This window comes from Microcaecilia unicolor, chromosome 2, assembly GCF_901765095.1.
Source record: "Microcaecilia unicolor chromosome 2, aMicUni1.1, whole genome shotgun sequence".
Lineage (NCBI taxonomy): Eukaryota > Metazoa > Chordata > Amphibia > Gymnophiona > Siphonopidae > Microcaecilia > Microcaecilia unicolor.
The window spans coordinates 116,916,326-116,932,182 of NC_044032.1; the positions used below are offsets into that span (position 1 = coordinate 116,916,326).

The following is a 15,857-nucleotide window of genomic DNA, read 5'->3' on the forward strand; positions in this document are numbered from 1 at the left end:
TTGGCATCACAAAAAAAATTCTTCAGAATACAAAAACTCCAACATGGCTCATGTTTCGCTCAAAAAGAGCTACCTCAGGGAGAATACTGTATGGGAAATGGGACTTGATATACTGTGTTCTGTGGTATTTTGCAACTACATTCAAAGTGGTTTACATATATACAGGTACTTATTTTGTACCTGGGGCAATGGAGGGTTAAAGTGACTTGCCCAGAATCACAAGGAGCTGCAGTGGGAATCGAACCCAATTCCCTAGGATCAAAGTCCACTGCACTAACCACTAGGCTACTCCTCTGCAAAAGATATTTATTATTCCAGTAATTTGAAGCAGATGCTAAAATGCATTAATAATATATATCGCAATAGATCTGTATCATAACATCAGCAATTCACAGAAATTAGTGCTGCAGATCCTATAATGCATAAAGACAAGGGTATCAGACATACAGGACTGGCCTAAAATCTTTCTCCTGGAATAGGATAACTTTGAAGCTCTGATACTGTACCACCAATATACACTTTTTCTACCAACCCGTTTAATGATCGTAAGCTTTCATTCATTTTTGTAACTCAATCTGATTTGTGAAGCGCATCATAATTTTAGCAAATAACATGATTTAATGTTTTAAAATGTAAAATAGTCAAAGCGGGGGTGTGGTGTTTTAAGAACGCTACTTAGAAGGGCGTCCTACAAACCTAACTATTCTCGCCTTCATGACCCCAGCCAGGTGGTGGTGACTCCTTATCCAATCTCGTCCCAGCAGAGTCAAAAAGTTACTTTCAATTGCGAGCGACGTCATCACCTGACAGTTTACGATTTTAAGTCAACAGGCAGCGTGAGCAGCAACGTGCCTTGCCATTGGCTCGGACCTCGTTTCTTATAGCAACCGCCGAACTCTGTGCTGCGGAAAGTTCCCTTGGTTTAGCCCTACCCCTTTTGTGATCACCGTCAAGTTAGCCTGTTGTCACGTGCTTGCAGCACTAGTCGGACTCGGAAGGAACCCGCTGCTAGGTCCTTGGAAGGAGCATTGTGCCCCGTGTTCAGCATGTCTAGCAATAGTTTGTCATACGGTGACCACAGTGGAGAGGCCACTGAGCTTGGGCAGGAGGCGACTCCAGCCGGGGCCTCTACTGGAGGAGCCATCGGTCTTTTCAGCGCCGACGTGAAAAAGTAAGGTTGGGAGAAGGGGTGACGTAGAGTCGCTGCTAGAAGATGCTGCTATATCTACACAGCTGGCCCCACTGTGTGAATACATGTGTGAGTGGCGAACCTTGCCCTGTTTTGCATGACTTATGCGCGTCGTCCCATTGGATGACAGCTTGGGGCACGGCCGGCCACTTCCCACTATCCCTTTTGCGTATCCCTGCATTTAGTCCCAACTATACGGTGTGAGGTGGAGGGAACCCTTGTCAGGACCAACTGTCAATGGGTAGCTCTAATATACTGGAAATAGTTGGGCTGTAGAAACTCGGGCATGTTGAAGGTTAATATTTAAGTGATTATTTCTGTCACTAAAGGGCTTTTTTTCCCCTGCTGTTCTGTTTTGTAGTTATGTGCCAGCAACACAAACGTTAAAAAGGGTATAGCCTAACAGGTTCGAAATGGACTTTTAAGCGTCCTTCTTGTAAACTCATTTCTCATCTAATCACTGTGATATAATTTTAGTCATACAGTATGTCTTTATAGTGGCAGTGCTGGACATCTAATTTGGGCCTTTATTATTATTATTGAGAACTATTTTGTACAATTTTAACACACAAAATGTGGGTTTTTATTTAGGGATTGTTGGCTTACTGTAATTCTCACCCTCCATAAAGGCACATCCAAAGGATTAGTAAGAAGTGGCAGAAATATTTTAGGTGCTGATGATTGGATGGAAACGCAGGCGCTAGAGGCTATTAGCGCTATGCTAGTGCCTGTGTTTGTTCCTGCCCCATGATCAGAGCCCACAAGAACATGAAACAGTGCACTTGTGGACTCTGACCGCAAGTAGCATGCAAGTTCACACTAAACGGGTAATTTACTATTCCTCCCCAATGCTTAGCGGGCAGTGCGCCAAACCCTACGCCAGCTTGTAGCTGGTGTTAGGGTTTGTGGAGCATTGGGGTGGAATAGTGAGCCCTGTCCACTATGTGTTTGCATACTTGTAGGCCCCTCAACCCCCCCCCCTCCCACGCAGGGGGCTATAGATCCATTGGATCTCCAGCCCCCTACTGCCCCCCCCAAATAGTTTTCCATAGTGGCCCAGTGGCTTTTTCCCTCCCCCTACTACCAACGTGAAGGCAAAAGGGGCTGCCCCCAACCCCCCTGACACCACAAACAAATTCCTGGTGCCCATCTCCCACCTGTTCTGGTGGCCTATCAGTCCCCGACTCCCCCCTTCCCTTAAATGGCAGGTGAGTTCTTCTTCCTCCTCCACCATTTAAGGTACGGAGGGGAAGTCGGGGCCGCTATACCATCAGGATGGGTGGGGTGTGGGGATAGGGTTAGCCACTGGGCCACCAGGGATTTTTTTTTTGTGCTGTGGGGGGCGGGGGAGTTGAGCCTAGAGATCCACTGGACCTCCCACCCTTGTGTCGGTGGGGGGACCTCCAGCCCCTTGTGTCATTGTCCCGGGGGGGGGGGGGCGGGGGTGAGAGCAGTAGGCTACCAGGGCCTTGCTTTTGGGGGGAGGGGGTCTGGGGAGTCCCACAGACCGCCAGCTTTTTTATTTGATAGCCCCTTGTTTTTGACAGCTTGGACCTGTAGTACAAGTGTGGGAGGATTGTGCCTGAGCACATTCCCAGGTACAATCTTCCAGCACTTCCCCTGATGATCAGCGCTGAGAATGTGCTTAAATTTGCATTTATCATTGGGGAGTTAATTCCCCGTGCAGTTCTGGTGCTGAGCACATTCCCAGGCACAATCTTCCAGCACTTCCCCCGCAGTTCTGGTGCTATTTTTAGGGCACGTTCAGAATAGGAATTGATCATTGGGGCATTAGAGTTTTGTAGCGCCTCTCATAACATGTGGGTGCTTATATTTGCAGACAAGATCGCAGGCATTGCTGCTTCCTGCAGTCAAACCCGCTTCGTATAGCTAGAAATATATATGATAATAGTAAAAGCTACCAAATAGTGAACTGTGGCCTCAAACTTTTATCCAATATGACCCCATTTTAAAAAATAAAAATTTGTGGGATCCTAGATGATGATAAGAAAATAGCAGACCTTCACTCCCACTCCATTCTTATTTGCTTCCTCCTCTAACTTATTCAAAACGGCAGCAGTTGCAGGTAGAGGACACTGTGTGTCACTTCATTGGCTGCTTAACTGAAAGCCCACATGGAAGGAGAGGGCAGGGCCTGTAAATGTTCACTGACTTGCAGAACCTATACTAACTGCTGCTGCCAGGTATCAGTCCTGGGGGGGGGGGGGGGGGGGTCCAGAGGAAGGGGGAGAAACTCCATTTCTGTAACCCCATTTGAGTTCCTTACACAGTTTGGGAGCCAGTGGTATAGAACTTAATTGTAGTTATTTATTAAATTTTGGTGAGGCTGTTGTACATTTTCAAGAGCTTTTTCTTTGTCAGTGCGTAAGTTTATCAGTATGATTTCTGCATTTGTGTTATATGTTTTGTATCCCTTAAAGTAATATCTTCATATACTAAATCACTGTTTATCAATCTCTGATTGTGACCCTCTTGGAAATGCAGAATAATGATATCCCTGTTGAGAACTCCCCAAGTTCCGATCCAAACTTGGGTTTTGTGGCCCCCATTTGAAGTCCTGACCCACATTTTAGAAATCTCTAATCTAGATATTGGCATATAGTATATGCTGGGCAGTATAACAAATAATAAAGAAACTTGAATGTATACTTTTATTGCTAATCTGCAAATGACCACTAGATGTCATGGTAGGCACAGTCCTCATTGCTGAAACTTGAAGTTCTGTTTGGTTCGTAGGCCGTTTTATGAACATGTTGGGTTGGGAACTCAGAATTGCAGTCTTTTAATAACGTCTGTCTTCAGGATATAGGAAACAGAACATGATGATAGGTATGGGCCATATGTAACCCAATGTACTTACTGTTAAAATGTCATAAACCCCACTTTCTTTTTAGTTCTTTGCAATTAAAGATCCTTTGTGCAAGTTTTGTTATATATGGCAAATAGATTTTAGTATTAAGGAAAGGAATGTAACAAGACAGTGACACCTATTCAAATTAGGTTGTTGTGGTGATGTGGGTTTTTTTTTTTGCATGGTGGTATTGTGTGTCTTTGGGATTTCAGCTCAGAGCTGATACTAGACTTTGTAGGACTCTGAGCCTTCTTTTGTAACTACTCAGGTTTCCCCCAATTTTAACCTATTATCTTGCCTCAGCTGTTGCAATAACAGAAGCTGCATGCTTTAGGTTTCTGAAATGTGTATCTTGCGACATATCTTTTCAGGAAGAGTCATCTTTAAGCGTAGTCAAATAATCCTCAGTTGTAGGACATACTATATGCAGGGCTGACCCTGCCACCAGGCAAACCAGAGTATTTGCCTAGGGTGCCAGAATTTGTGTGTGTGTGTGTGTGTGTGTGTGTGGGGGGGGGGGGTAACAAAACAGCCTGATGGCGCAGCATACATCGGAGGAATCCTCTTGTCCTTCTAGCAGAACAGAAAATTCGAGTTGGTCAGATAGTATGATGGGAGCCTGTATGGTGGATCCCTATCAGCCTTCCATAAAGCTGACATTGTGAGCACATTCAAAACACATGGTCTCAAGGCCAGCACTTTTAGATTCTGGGCTTGTGCATGGCAAGATCAGCATCAGAAAGTAAGTAGCCCTTCAGTTAAGTATTTTGAACATGCTTGTACTGTCAGTTTAAGGAAGAGCTTCAAGTAATTTTGGGTTGGCAGGGCAAACAAAAGGTTAACTTGCCTAGGGTGCCGTCCCTTTGCACTGGCCCTGCATGTATGTACTTTATTATTAAATGTTTACTGATAAATGCAGAACATATGCAAGGATAACATGTTTACTTTTCTTGTATATCAGCAAACATGGAGTAGCAGGTTCATGCCCCCATATCTATCCCCCCCCCCCCTTTAACAACTATTCAAGCAACATAAATAACCATGAATGGCTTGGGGCCTGGACTCGGATGACCCTGAGCCTACCAATGAACAAGAATCCCTGTACCCGAGAATTATCCTGAAAGGTATTCAGCACTTGGTTGTGTGCTTTGGAAGATGTAGAATATAAGTAAGGATCCCATATTGATAAGCACTGTTTTTGTTTCTTAGGCTGGTTCTTAACTCCATAAGGTTCCCACATCTTCAATGCATGGAACTTATTCCTCCATTACTAGAATATGGGAGGTGATTCTTGCATCCATTGATTTTAATATGCGTCTTCCCCACCACATAAGCCTTCCCCCACAATTCTCAACCCCAAATAGAGAGCTGTTAAAAGAATCCCCTCTACCGATTGCCTTAGAGGGTGTTCTAAAAGTAATAAGTATGTAAGGAGAAAATGCTTTTATATGTCTACAATGTCATATGCCATGATAAAGTTTTATCCTGAGTTTGTTTCAGACATCGAGGAGTGTTGGCATAACCCACATGAAAAGCCTGTTTTTGCCAGAAATAGGTCCTATATATACTCTGAACTGGCGTTTTACAATAAGGCTGGTATCGATATTGATGTCATTACAGGTCTACCTATATCTTTACTCCAAACTTGTAGTAGGGGGGCATAATTTTGCACATGTTGGTGTTTAGCTAATGTAATTTTTAAACCAAGACAGAGAGATTTGGCTTGCTGCATCTTTCCCTGCCTTACCCATGCCCCCGTGGATGTGGACATATTAGCTTGCTTTTCCCAGTCCTTTCCCACTCAGTGGATGCAGGCACATTGGTTCGCCTTTCCCTGCCTTTCCCACTCATCTGAGCCTCCGGAGTTCTTATTACCTCTGCTTTCCTCACAGCGTTAAAAAAAAAAAAAGGAACAGAGGTTTTCCTTTGATTCTTCTATGGGACCGGAGCTGTGATACTCGGTCCAGTGAGGTAAGAGTGTTTTCTAACTCCTCCGGGGTGGGCCCGCGAGCGGGGCGTTTTTGGCACGAAACCGCCATTTTGAATTTTCCCGCCGTTTTCGGCGATGGCTGCAGAGAATGTAAAGCGCTGTTCCCGGTGTGGCAAGCGCAAATCAGCAGCGGGGCTCTCTAAATCGTGCTGTACAGGTGTAAGAGCTGGCCCGAGCATGGCGAGTGATGATTCTTCCCGCTCAGAGCTGGCAGCGGACGCCATTTTGAATTCTCCGCATGGCGCGGCTTCCGTAGAGACGGAGAGCCCTGGGGGGGGGGGGGGGGACCTCGAATTGAGGCTATTCAGGTAGCGGCTAGCCTCGGACGGGATCTGGGTGCCCAGGGCGAGTTTTTCTCACCTGATTTTGTGTTATTGCATAAAGCATACATGCTGAAAAGAGCTCTCCCTCAAGGGTTGTTTGAGGCCCCTTCTATTGTCCCCCCGGTGGATTCTGGCCTGGGACTGCCCGCTGAGGCTATTTTCCCTGATAATTGGCATAAAGGGCTAATTCCCCTTCAGATTGTGGTGCACCTCCTTTTTCCCCCCCCCGTGGTCGGGCTGTGAGGATTCGGAGAGTTCTGGCAGGCCTTCGTGGTCTGAGGAGCCAGAGTCAGGTGCAGAATTACCACAGGATCTGGATGATCTCTCCGTGGTGAGTATTTTCCACCATGATGAGCTGCCAGCGCTTATTTCAGATGCCCTACAGGTCCTTTCTATTGAAGAGCCTGATAGTGGCACGGCCTCCTCTGTGAATCCTAGGATGGCTAGTACCAAAAAGCCTGCTCGAGCCTTTCCTTTGCATGACTCCATCCAAGAGCTTATTTCCGCTTAGTGGGCTGACCCCGAGGGACCTTTGAAAGTTTCCAGGGCTATGGGGCAATTATACCCTCTGCGTGAGGAGCATTTGGCTCGCTTTGCAATGCCTAAAGTAGATGCCCTAGTCACTGCGGTGACAAAGAGAACTACCCTCCCTGTGGAAGGAGGAGTTGCCCTGAAGGATATACAAGACCGTAGGCTGGAAGCAGCACTTAAACGGTCCTTTGAAATTGCAGGTCTTACTGTTCGGGCGTCTGCATGCAGTTGTTATGCTGCTAGAGCCTGCCTGGCGTGGTTGCAACAAGCTGTGGAACAGCCCGGAGATGGAGCGGAGCCCTTCTCGGATGTGGCTCCGCGGCTGGAGTCGGCCTTGTCCTTTTTGGCTGATGCCCTTTGATATTGTCAGAGCTTCGGCTAAACAAATGGCAGTAGCAGTGGCGGCTCGCCGTCTTATTTGGCTACTACATTGGGCAGCAGACATGGCCTCTAAGCACAGGTTGGTGAAGTTGCCCTTACAAGGCCTTCTCCTATTTGGTGAGGAGTTGGAAAAAAAAATTGTTAAAGGCCTGGGAGATCCTAAACCCCAGCGCTTGCCCGAAGATAGGCTGAGGCCTTCCTCCAAGGACCAGGCGGTCCACTCCTCTTATAGACCTTGCTTCCGTGAAGCTAGAAGGTACCGCCCGGGGCGTTCTGCTGGGTTCACTTCTCGTGCCCGTTTTTCAGCAGAGGAACTCCTTTTGCTCGGACAAGCGTTCCGCAGCCACGGCTCTAGGCCTGGAGTTCAGGGACGGCCCTCTCAATGATGGTGCGCCGACCCCCTCCTCGCTTCCTGTCATCGGAGGACGTCTTTCCCTCTTTGCCGAGGAGTGGGCCAATATTTCCTCAGATCAGTGGGATCTGGACCTGATCAGAGATGGCTACAGAATAGAATTCAACGCCCCAGTAAGAGACGTGTTTGTGGAGTCCCGATGCGGTTCTGCCGCCAAACGGGCGGCGGTACAGGAGACTTTGCAAGGTCTGATTCAGTTAGGGGTGTCCCCGGTACCTCCCGCCAAACACGGCTACGGCCGATACACCATCTACTTTGTGGTGCCGCGAAAAGGTGGGTCTTTTTCGCCCTATTCTGGACTTAAAAGAATTAAACAAGTCCCTGAGAGTGCAGCATTTCCACATGGAAACCCTGCGCTCCGTCATTGCTGCGGTACAGCCAGGAGAGTTTCTCACGTCTCTGGACCTGAAAGAAGCTTACTTGCACATTCTAATTTGGCCCCCGCACCAGAAGTTTCTGAGGTTTGCGGTGTTGGGAAAACATTTCCAATTCCGGGCCTTGCCTTTTGGCCTCGCCACAGCTCCCCGAACCTTTTCGAAGTTAATGGTGGTAGTAGCTGCTTTGCTCAGGCGAGAAGGTATCAGGGTTCACCCGTACCTAGACGACTGGCTCATCAGAGCAGACTCTGTAACAGAGAGCTATCAAGCTACAGCCAGAGTGGTCTCAGTACTTCAATCTCTAGGCTGGGTCGTCAATATGGCCAAAAGTCACCTGACCCCCTCGCAATCTCTAGAATATTTGGGGGCCAGGTTCGACACAGACTCGGGCTATGTATACCTACCTGAGCTAAGGCGGTGCAAGCTTCAGAATCAGGTCCGTCTGCTCCTGAGGATGCCCCGCCCGCGAGCTTGGGACATTGTCCAGCTGCTGGGATCGATGACAGCCACATTGGAAGTGGTGCCCTGGGCGAGAGCGCACCTGAGACCTCGACAGTATGCCCTACTTCAAAGATGGTCTCCAGTTTCTCAGGATTATCAATGCAGACTTTCTTGGCTCCCTGCGGCCCAACTCAGCATGGAGTGGTGGCTCTCGGACAGCATGCTGCGGCGAGGAATGCCGCTGGCGCTCCCCGATTGGTGTCTAGTGGTGACAGATGCCAGCCTGAAGGGCTGGGGCGCACATTGCAAGGGGAAGCATGCCCAGGGTCTATGGACACCCGACGAGTCGGAGTGGTCCATCAACCGCCTGGAATTGAAAGCGGTGTTTCAGGCGCTTCTGGCCTTTCAAGTGACCCTGGAAGGATTGGCTGTCAAGAGTGATGTCGGACAACACGACAGCAGCGGCCTACATAAATCGACAAGGCAGCACTCAGTGCAGAGCACTGGCCGCGCAGGCCAAACAGATTTGCCACTGGGCCGAGCTGCATCTTCAGTTTCTGTCGGCAGCTCACATTGCAGGTCAGAGCAAAGTGCAAGCCGATTATCTAAGCAGGCATCAGATCGATCTAGCAGAATGGGAACTAGCAGACGAAGTATTCCTGCAGATATGTGCCAAATGGGGCAAGCCAGTGATGGATCTTATGGCGACAAGTTCAAATGCCAAAGTCCCGTGCTTCTTCAGCAGACGGAGAGATCCTCGCTTGGCAGGGTTGGATGCCTTGACTCAGCCCTGGCCTCCGGGCCTACTATATGTGTTCCCTCCGTGGCCCTTGATAGGGCGCGTGCTCCTGCGGATTCGGCTGCACCCAGGAGAAGTGGTCCTCATCGCCCCGGATTGGCCCAGGAGGCCTTGGTATGCGGACCTCCGACAGATGCTAGTGGAGGCTCCCCTTCCTTTACCTCTGGTACCGAACCTGTTGTCACAGGGCCCGGTAGCCATGGCGGACGCCTGCCGCTTTGGTCTTATGGCGATTGAGAGGGCGCAATTGAGGGACAAAGGCTATTCAAACACAGTCATTTCCACTCTCCTGCAGGCCCGCAAGCGTTCCACTTCCGTGGCTTATGCCAGGATTTGGCGCCAGTTTGAGTCTTGGTGTGCTTCAAAAGCGATCACACCCATGCAGGCTCCTGTCTCGCCGATTCTGGACTTTTTGCAGGATAGTGTACAAATAGGCTTGGCCTATAATTCCCTGCGGGTGTAAGTGGCAGCGTTGGCCTCCCTTCGTGGTAAGGTTGAAGGCGTGTCTTTAGCTGCTCATCCAGATGTGGCACGGTTTCTTAGTGGGGTGCTTCGGCTCCGGCCTTCCGTGCAAGCACCCTGACAAGCTTGGAACCTGGGGTTAGTTTTGAAGACCCTGCAGGCTTCTCCTTTTGAGCCGCTTCGGCAAGCATCTGAGAAAGATTTGACACTAAAAGCCATTTTTCTTGTGGCCATTACTTCGGCGAGACGGGTGTCAGAGCTCCAGGCGCTGTCCTGTAGAGACCCATTTCTGCAATTCTCAGAGTCCGGGGTCATGGTTCGGACCATGCCTTCCTTCATGCCTAAGGTGGTTTCAGCGTTTCACCTAAACCAGCCTATTTTTTTGCCCTCCTTTGATAAGGAGGAGTTTCCAGAATCTTTTAGGCAGTTGCACCTGTTGGATTTGCGCAGGACTCTGCTGCAGTATCTGCGAGTTACTATCTCTTTCAGGATCTATGATCATCTTTTTGTTTTGCTATCCGGTCCTCGCAGAGGGTCTCCAGCGTCTAAAGCCACTATTGCCCGCTGGCTCAATGAAACTATCTTTTCAGCTTATCTGCTTGCCGGCCGGTCTCCGCCTGTAGCCTTTAAGGCGCATTCTACCAGAGCGATTTCTTCCTCTTGGGCTGAAACTGGAGCACTCTCTCGTCAAGAGATATGCAGTGCAGCAACATGGGCTTCTAAGCTCTCTTTTGCCCGACATTACAGGCTGGATGTGGCTGCTAGGAGGGATGCCGTTTTGGAGCACAAGTGCTAGCGCGTGGTGTGACCTGTTCCAACCCTATATAGGGATTGCTTTGTTACATCCCATAAGTAATGGCTTCATCTGCTTGATGACAAGGAAGGGAAAATTAGGTTCTTACCTTGGTAATTTTCTTTCCTTTAGTCATAGCAGATAAAGCCATGAGCCCTCCCTGTATGATTGTCTGTCTGTATGTTGTGAATCTGTTTCAGGTTCTGTTCTTGTTTCCTGAAGTTCCTTCCTTGGGAGAAAGTTGGAAAACAGTCTTCAGGATTCATGTTCACTTTGTAATAACTGTAATCCCGGTAGCAAACCTTCAGGGGGTGGTAGGCTCCCTTCAGCAGTCCACAAACAAAGTCCTTCCAGACAACACAGCTTTTAGTTCCAAACAGTTTATTTCCCCTCCTCCACAAATCTCAGTTTAAGGGGGTTAAAGTCCCATTCAGTTTCCAAAACAAATCAACCAGAAAAAACTTCCCTTTAAATCCAAGTTCTCCCCAGTTCAACAGCCTGGGTTTCAGTTTTAAAAGTCTTTCCGCTTGGGTGGTTGCAGAATGGCAGTACACCGCCCACAATACAGCTAATTGACTCCTGTGACCACCCACCGCCTTCAGTCCCTGTAACACTTCCCCAAAGTACAATTACAGTCCCTGTCAACCGGCTCCTCCAAACCTGGTGTGTTGGTCCCTCCAGACTCTCCTTCCTCCAAGCACTCCATTAACTCTGCTTCTCTGCTAGGCTGTTGGTTGGAGACCCCCTCCCCCTCCCAGGTGGAAGGAATCTTGTACTGATTTCTAACTCAAGGGAATTGAGCTTTGTCATCCCTGCTCCCCCTTCTGGCCCTCATCTGCCATAGCAGCTGCTCTTTCCAGTCCTTTTCCCCCTCCCTTCCACGTGGGGTTTTGGGACCTACCCCCCCCCCCCCCCCCCGATTCCTTCTCTCAGGGCCTTGTGGGGAATGTAGTCTGGCCCCATACCTCCTCCTGACCTGCTTAGACCCTCCAACCTCCTTACAACTTATAGGAGGATGAGTCCATTCCCTCCAGTTTATGTTTTGGAGGATGAGTTTATTCCCTCCAGGAGGTTGCGTGTATCCCCTCCAGTTATACAATAAGGAGGACGAGTTTATTATCTCCAGGAGGATGTGTTCATTCCCTCCTTTTGAGTTCATGCCCTTGTTAAGGGGCCATCGTTCGCTGTGAGGAAAGTTCATGTTATTCCCATTGCGGTTTGCCATACTGCTTTGGAAGCTTCAAATACTGAAGAGGCAGTGGAGCTGGCTGGCCATGAGGCACTGTGAAAAGTTGAGTGCTCTCTATCTCCCCCTGCTGGTTGATGGACACAACCCATACGTAATGGCTTCATCTGCTATGACTAAAGGAAAGAAAATTACCAAGGAAAGAACCTAATTTTCCCATCATCAAGCCGATCAATCCATAAACTGGTGGGTTGTGTCCATCTACCAGCAGGTGGAGATAGAGAGCAATCTTTTGCCTCCCTATATGTGGTCATGTGCTGCCGGAAATTCCCCATTATGTTCTCTGTCTCAGCAGGTGTGTGGTCGCACAGCAGCAGCTCTGGCTAGGTCTCCAAGCCTAATTGTTTAGGTTTTGTTGAGTACCTGGGGTTGAGGGCTCTTCGTGAGCAAGTGCAAACCTGGTGGTGCCAGGTCCCTCCTTTTCTCCCCCTTCCCGCTGGCTCCGTTAAAAAAAAAAAAAAAAATTTAAAAACGTTCAAAAAGGACGTCCATTTGCAGCTGCTCACTGGAACAAGTCATCGCAGCTCGGAGCAAGAAGCAGGTAATTTTTACCTTTTACTAGCGGGCAGGGGGTTCCCCGAACGGTCTCCACGTGGCTATGGCCTCGGATGGCAAGGGCGCGAAAAGACGCTCCCCCGGAACGCGTTCGCGTGCCTAGCGGGGGGCGCGAACGTAGAGTTGCCTTTTTTGGGCGCCCTTTCGGAACCGGGAGAGTTCCCCGGTTTTTCCTCCGGCGCGGTGGCCTTTCCCGCCTTAGGCGCCCATCCCCCACTGGCCGCCTTCCCAGTCATGACCGGCCATGCTGCACGGACGGCGTCTTCTTGGGCCGCCCTCGAGGGGGGGAGATGTTAACAGCTTGGTCGTCCTTGACTCGGGCGACGGTAAAAAGTCAGCGAAATTAAAGCGCCATTCTTCCTACGCAGCTTCTTCTCGGAGTTTCGCGCCGGACGCCATTTTGGACGCGCAACACGCCTCTTCCCCGCTCCTGGGAGCACAGATGGAGGGCGCCTCTAGGGCCGCGGCACAGGCTGCAGAACTGCACAGACTGGGGGGTTTCTCCCCTGAGTTCATTTTGCTGCTGCATCAGGCCTTTCTTATGCAGAACGCTGCCCCTGCTCCCCTCTCTGATAGGGGTGATGAGGCCTCTATGCTCAAGCGTCCTCGGGTGGATCTTCCACCCCCGGGGAACTCGGTCTCCTCTGATGTGGATGACGGCAGCGTGTCTGAGTTCTCCCAGAGATCCTTAGCGGACTTGATGGAAGAGACTGATCCTCGCTTGGATGGAGCGGATGACCCCTTTGCAGCACGGCTTTTTCACTCAGAGGATTTGCCCAACCTGCTTGTGCAGGCCATGAGCATTTTGAAGATTGCCTCTCTGGAGGAAGGCCCTCTCTCAGCCTCTACTGGCTCTGCCATTATGCTGGGAACGAAGCGCCCGCCTAGAACCTTCCACGTTCATGAAGCCATGCAGACCTTAATTTCAGCGCAATGGGATGCCCCTGAAGCGAGCCTGAAAGTAGCCAGGGCTATGTCCTATCTGTACCCCTTGCATGAGGGGGAACGGGAAGCCTTTGTCTGGCCCACGGTAGATTCTTTAATCTCTGCCGTGACTAAGAAAACGGCGCTGCCGGTGGAAGGTGGTACTGCCCTGAAGGACGCTCAGGATAGGAGAATGGAGGCGGCCTTAAAGTCGTCCTTTGAGGCGGCCGCTCTGAGTTTGCAAGCCTCGGTTTGCGGCTCCTAAGTGGCTAGGGCGTGCCTGACTGTTTTGCAGCGGGCTTCCCCCTCGGATCCTTCCTGGAGGGCGGAATGGCCGACCCTGGAGTCGGGTTTGGCCTACTTGGCAGACTTGCTGTATGATGTTTTGAGAGCCTCGGCCAAAGGTATGGCTCAGACGGTATCTGCGCGGCGGTGGCTCTGGCTTAAGCACTGGTCTGCTGTACATGCCTCTAAATCTCGCCTAGCCAAGTTGCCTTTTAAAGGCAAGCTGCTCTTTGGGGACGAGCTGGATAAGATCGTGACGGAGCTCGGCATGTCCAAGGGCAAGAGGTTGCCGGAGGTCAGGGCTCGGGCCGGCAGTGCTCGTCCTGGTTCCTCTAGGGGCCGATTCCAGGAAGCCTGTTGGTATCGCCCAGGCAAGTCGGCCTCCTCTGCCTCCGCTTCCTTCAAACGGAACTTCTCCTCCAAGCAGCATTCCTTTCGCAGGGACCGCCGTCCCGGAGGTTCGTCCTCCGGCCCACCCCCAGGGTCGTGTACCCAATGACGGGGACCTGGTCCATGGCCCAGTGCAGATAGGAGGAAGGTTGTCCTCGTTTCTGGGCGAGAGGACCAGGGTAACTTCAGACGCTTGGGTTCTGGAAGTCATCAGAGACGGCTACAAGCTAGAGTTCTGCAAGCAAGAGACGGGTTTGTAAACTCTCCTTGCAAGTTCCAGGTCAAAGCAGCTGCCGTGCAGCAGACTTTGAACAACCTGATCCGCCTAGGCACGGTGGTCCCTGTACCAGTAGATCAGCTTGGCAAGGGGCGCTACTCCGTTTACTTTGTGGTGCCAAAGAAAGAAGGTTCTGCTTGGCTTATTCTCGACCTCAAGGGAGTCAATCGGGCCTTGAAAGTTCGGCACTTCCGGATGGAGACCCTCCGCTCCGTAATAGCTGCGGTGAAAAAGGGAGAATTCCTGGCATCCCTGGACATCAAGGAAGCTTACCTACATATTCCCATCTGGCCGCCTCATCAGCGCTTTCTGCGCTTTGCAGTACTGGGCCGACACTTCCAGTTCAGAGCCCTCCCGTTCGGGTTGGCTACGGCTCCGCGGACCTTCTCCAAAGTAATGGTGGTCATCGCAGCCTACCTCAGCAAGGAGGGAGTGCAAGTCCATCCCTATCTGGACGACTGGCTGATCCGAGCCCCTTCCTATGCGGAGTGCGGGAGAGCTGCAGACAGGGTCATTGCTCTTCTGAGCTCCCTGGGATGGGTCATCAACTGGGAGAAAAGCCAGCTGCGCCCGACTCAGTCCCTGGAGTATCTGGGAGTTCGATTCGACACCCAAGTAGGCAGAGTGTTCCTGTCGGACAACCGGAGCGTCAAGCTTCGGACCCAGGTGGACCAGTTCCTAGCCTCCTCTACTCTTCGAGCTTGGGACTATGTGCAGCTGTTGGGCTCCATGACGGCCACGATGGAGGTAGTGCCTTGGGCCAGGGCTCATATGAGACCACTACAGCACTCTCTTCTGCGGCGGTGGACTCCAGTCTCAGAGGATTACGCCGTACGCCTTCCTTTGGATCCAGCGGTGCGAAAGGCAAGCTGCCCGCAGGAATGCCTCTTACGACCCCGGAGTGGGTTGTTGTCACGACGGACGCCTGCTTGGGGAGCCCACTGCCTGGGACGGACAGCGCAGGGGCTCTGGCCTCCTGCAGAGACGAAATGGTCCATCAACCTCCTGGAACTCCGAGCCATTTGGTTGGCGCTTCTAGAGTTTCTCCCGGTACTGGTGCTGAGGCCTGTGCTGGTCCTGTCGGACAATGCCACGGCTGTGGCCTATGTCAATCGGCAGGGAGGTACCAGGAGCACCCCTCTAGCCAAGGAGGCCATGAAGCTATGCCTGTGGGCGGAAGTGAATCGAACAGCTGTCGGCGGCCCACATTGCGGGAGTCATGAATGTCAAGGCGGACTTTCTCAGTCGCCATACCTTGGATCCCAGAGAGTGGCAACTGTCTGCTCGGTCATTCTTGGACACGAAACGCTGGGGCCGGCCGAGCCTGGATCTGATGGCGTCCTCGGCCAATTGCCAAGTGCTGCGTTTTTTCAGCAGAGGACGGGACCCTCGATCTCTGGGAGTCGATGCTCTTTTCCAGCAGTGGCCGGCACAGGAGCTTCTCTACGTGTTTCCGCCCTGGCCCATGATGGGCAGGGTGCTAGGCCGGGTGGCAAAGCATCCGGGCCGGGTGATCCTGGTGGGTCCGGATTGGCCCAGATGTCCCTGGTATGCGGACTTAGTCAGACTGTCGGTGGACGGCCCTCTGCGGCTGCCAGCGGAGCGGGGCC

At 50.9% G+C, this 15,857-nt stretch overlaps 1 protein-coding gene across 1 annotated transcript in view; it reads left to right on the forward strand.

Annotated features, from left to right (window-relative positions):
- The first annotated feature begins 922 nt into the window (after positions 1 to 922).
- The window catches only part of AP3B1 (adaptor related protein complex 3 subunit beta 1), a 1,191,861-nt gene continuing 1,176,926 nt past the window's right edge, over positions 923 to 15,857 (forward strand). Inside the window, exon 1 of the mRNA XM_030193246.1 lies at positions 923 to 1,171. Within this exon, the coding sequence (XP_030049106.1) occupies positions 1,047 to 1,171 (125 nt within the window). The 5' untranslated portion in view covers positions 923 to 1,046. The remainder of the gene's footprint in view (positions 1,172 to 15,857) is intronic.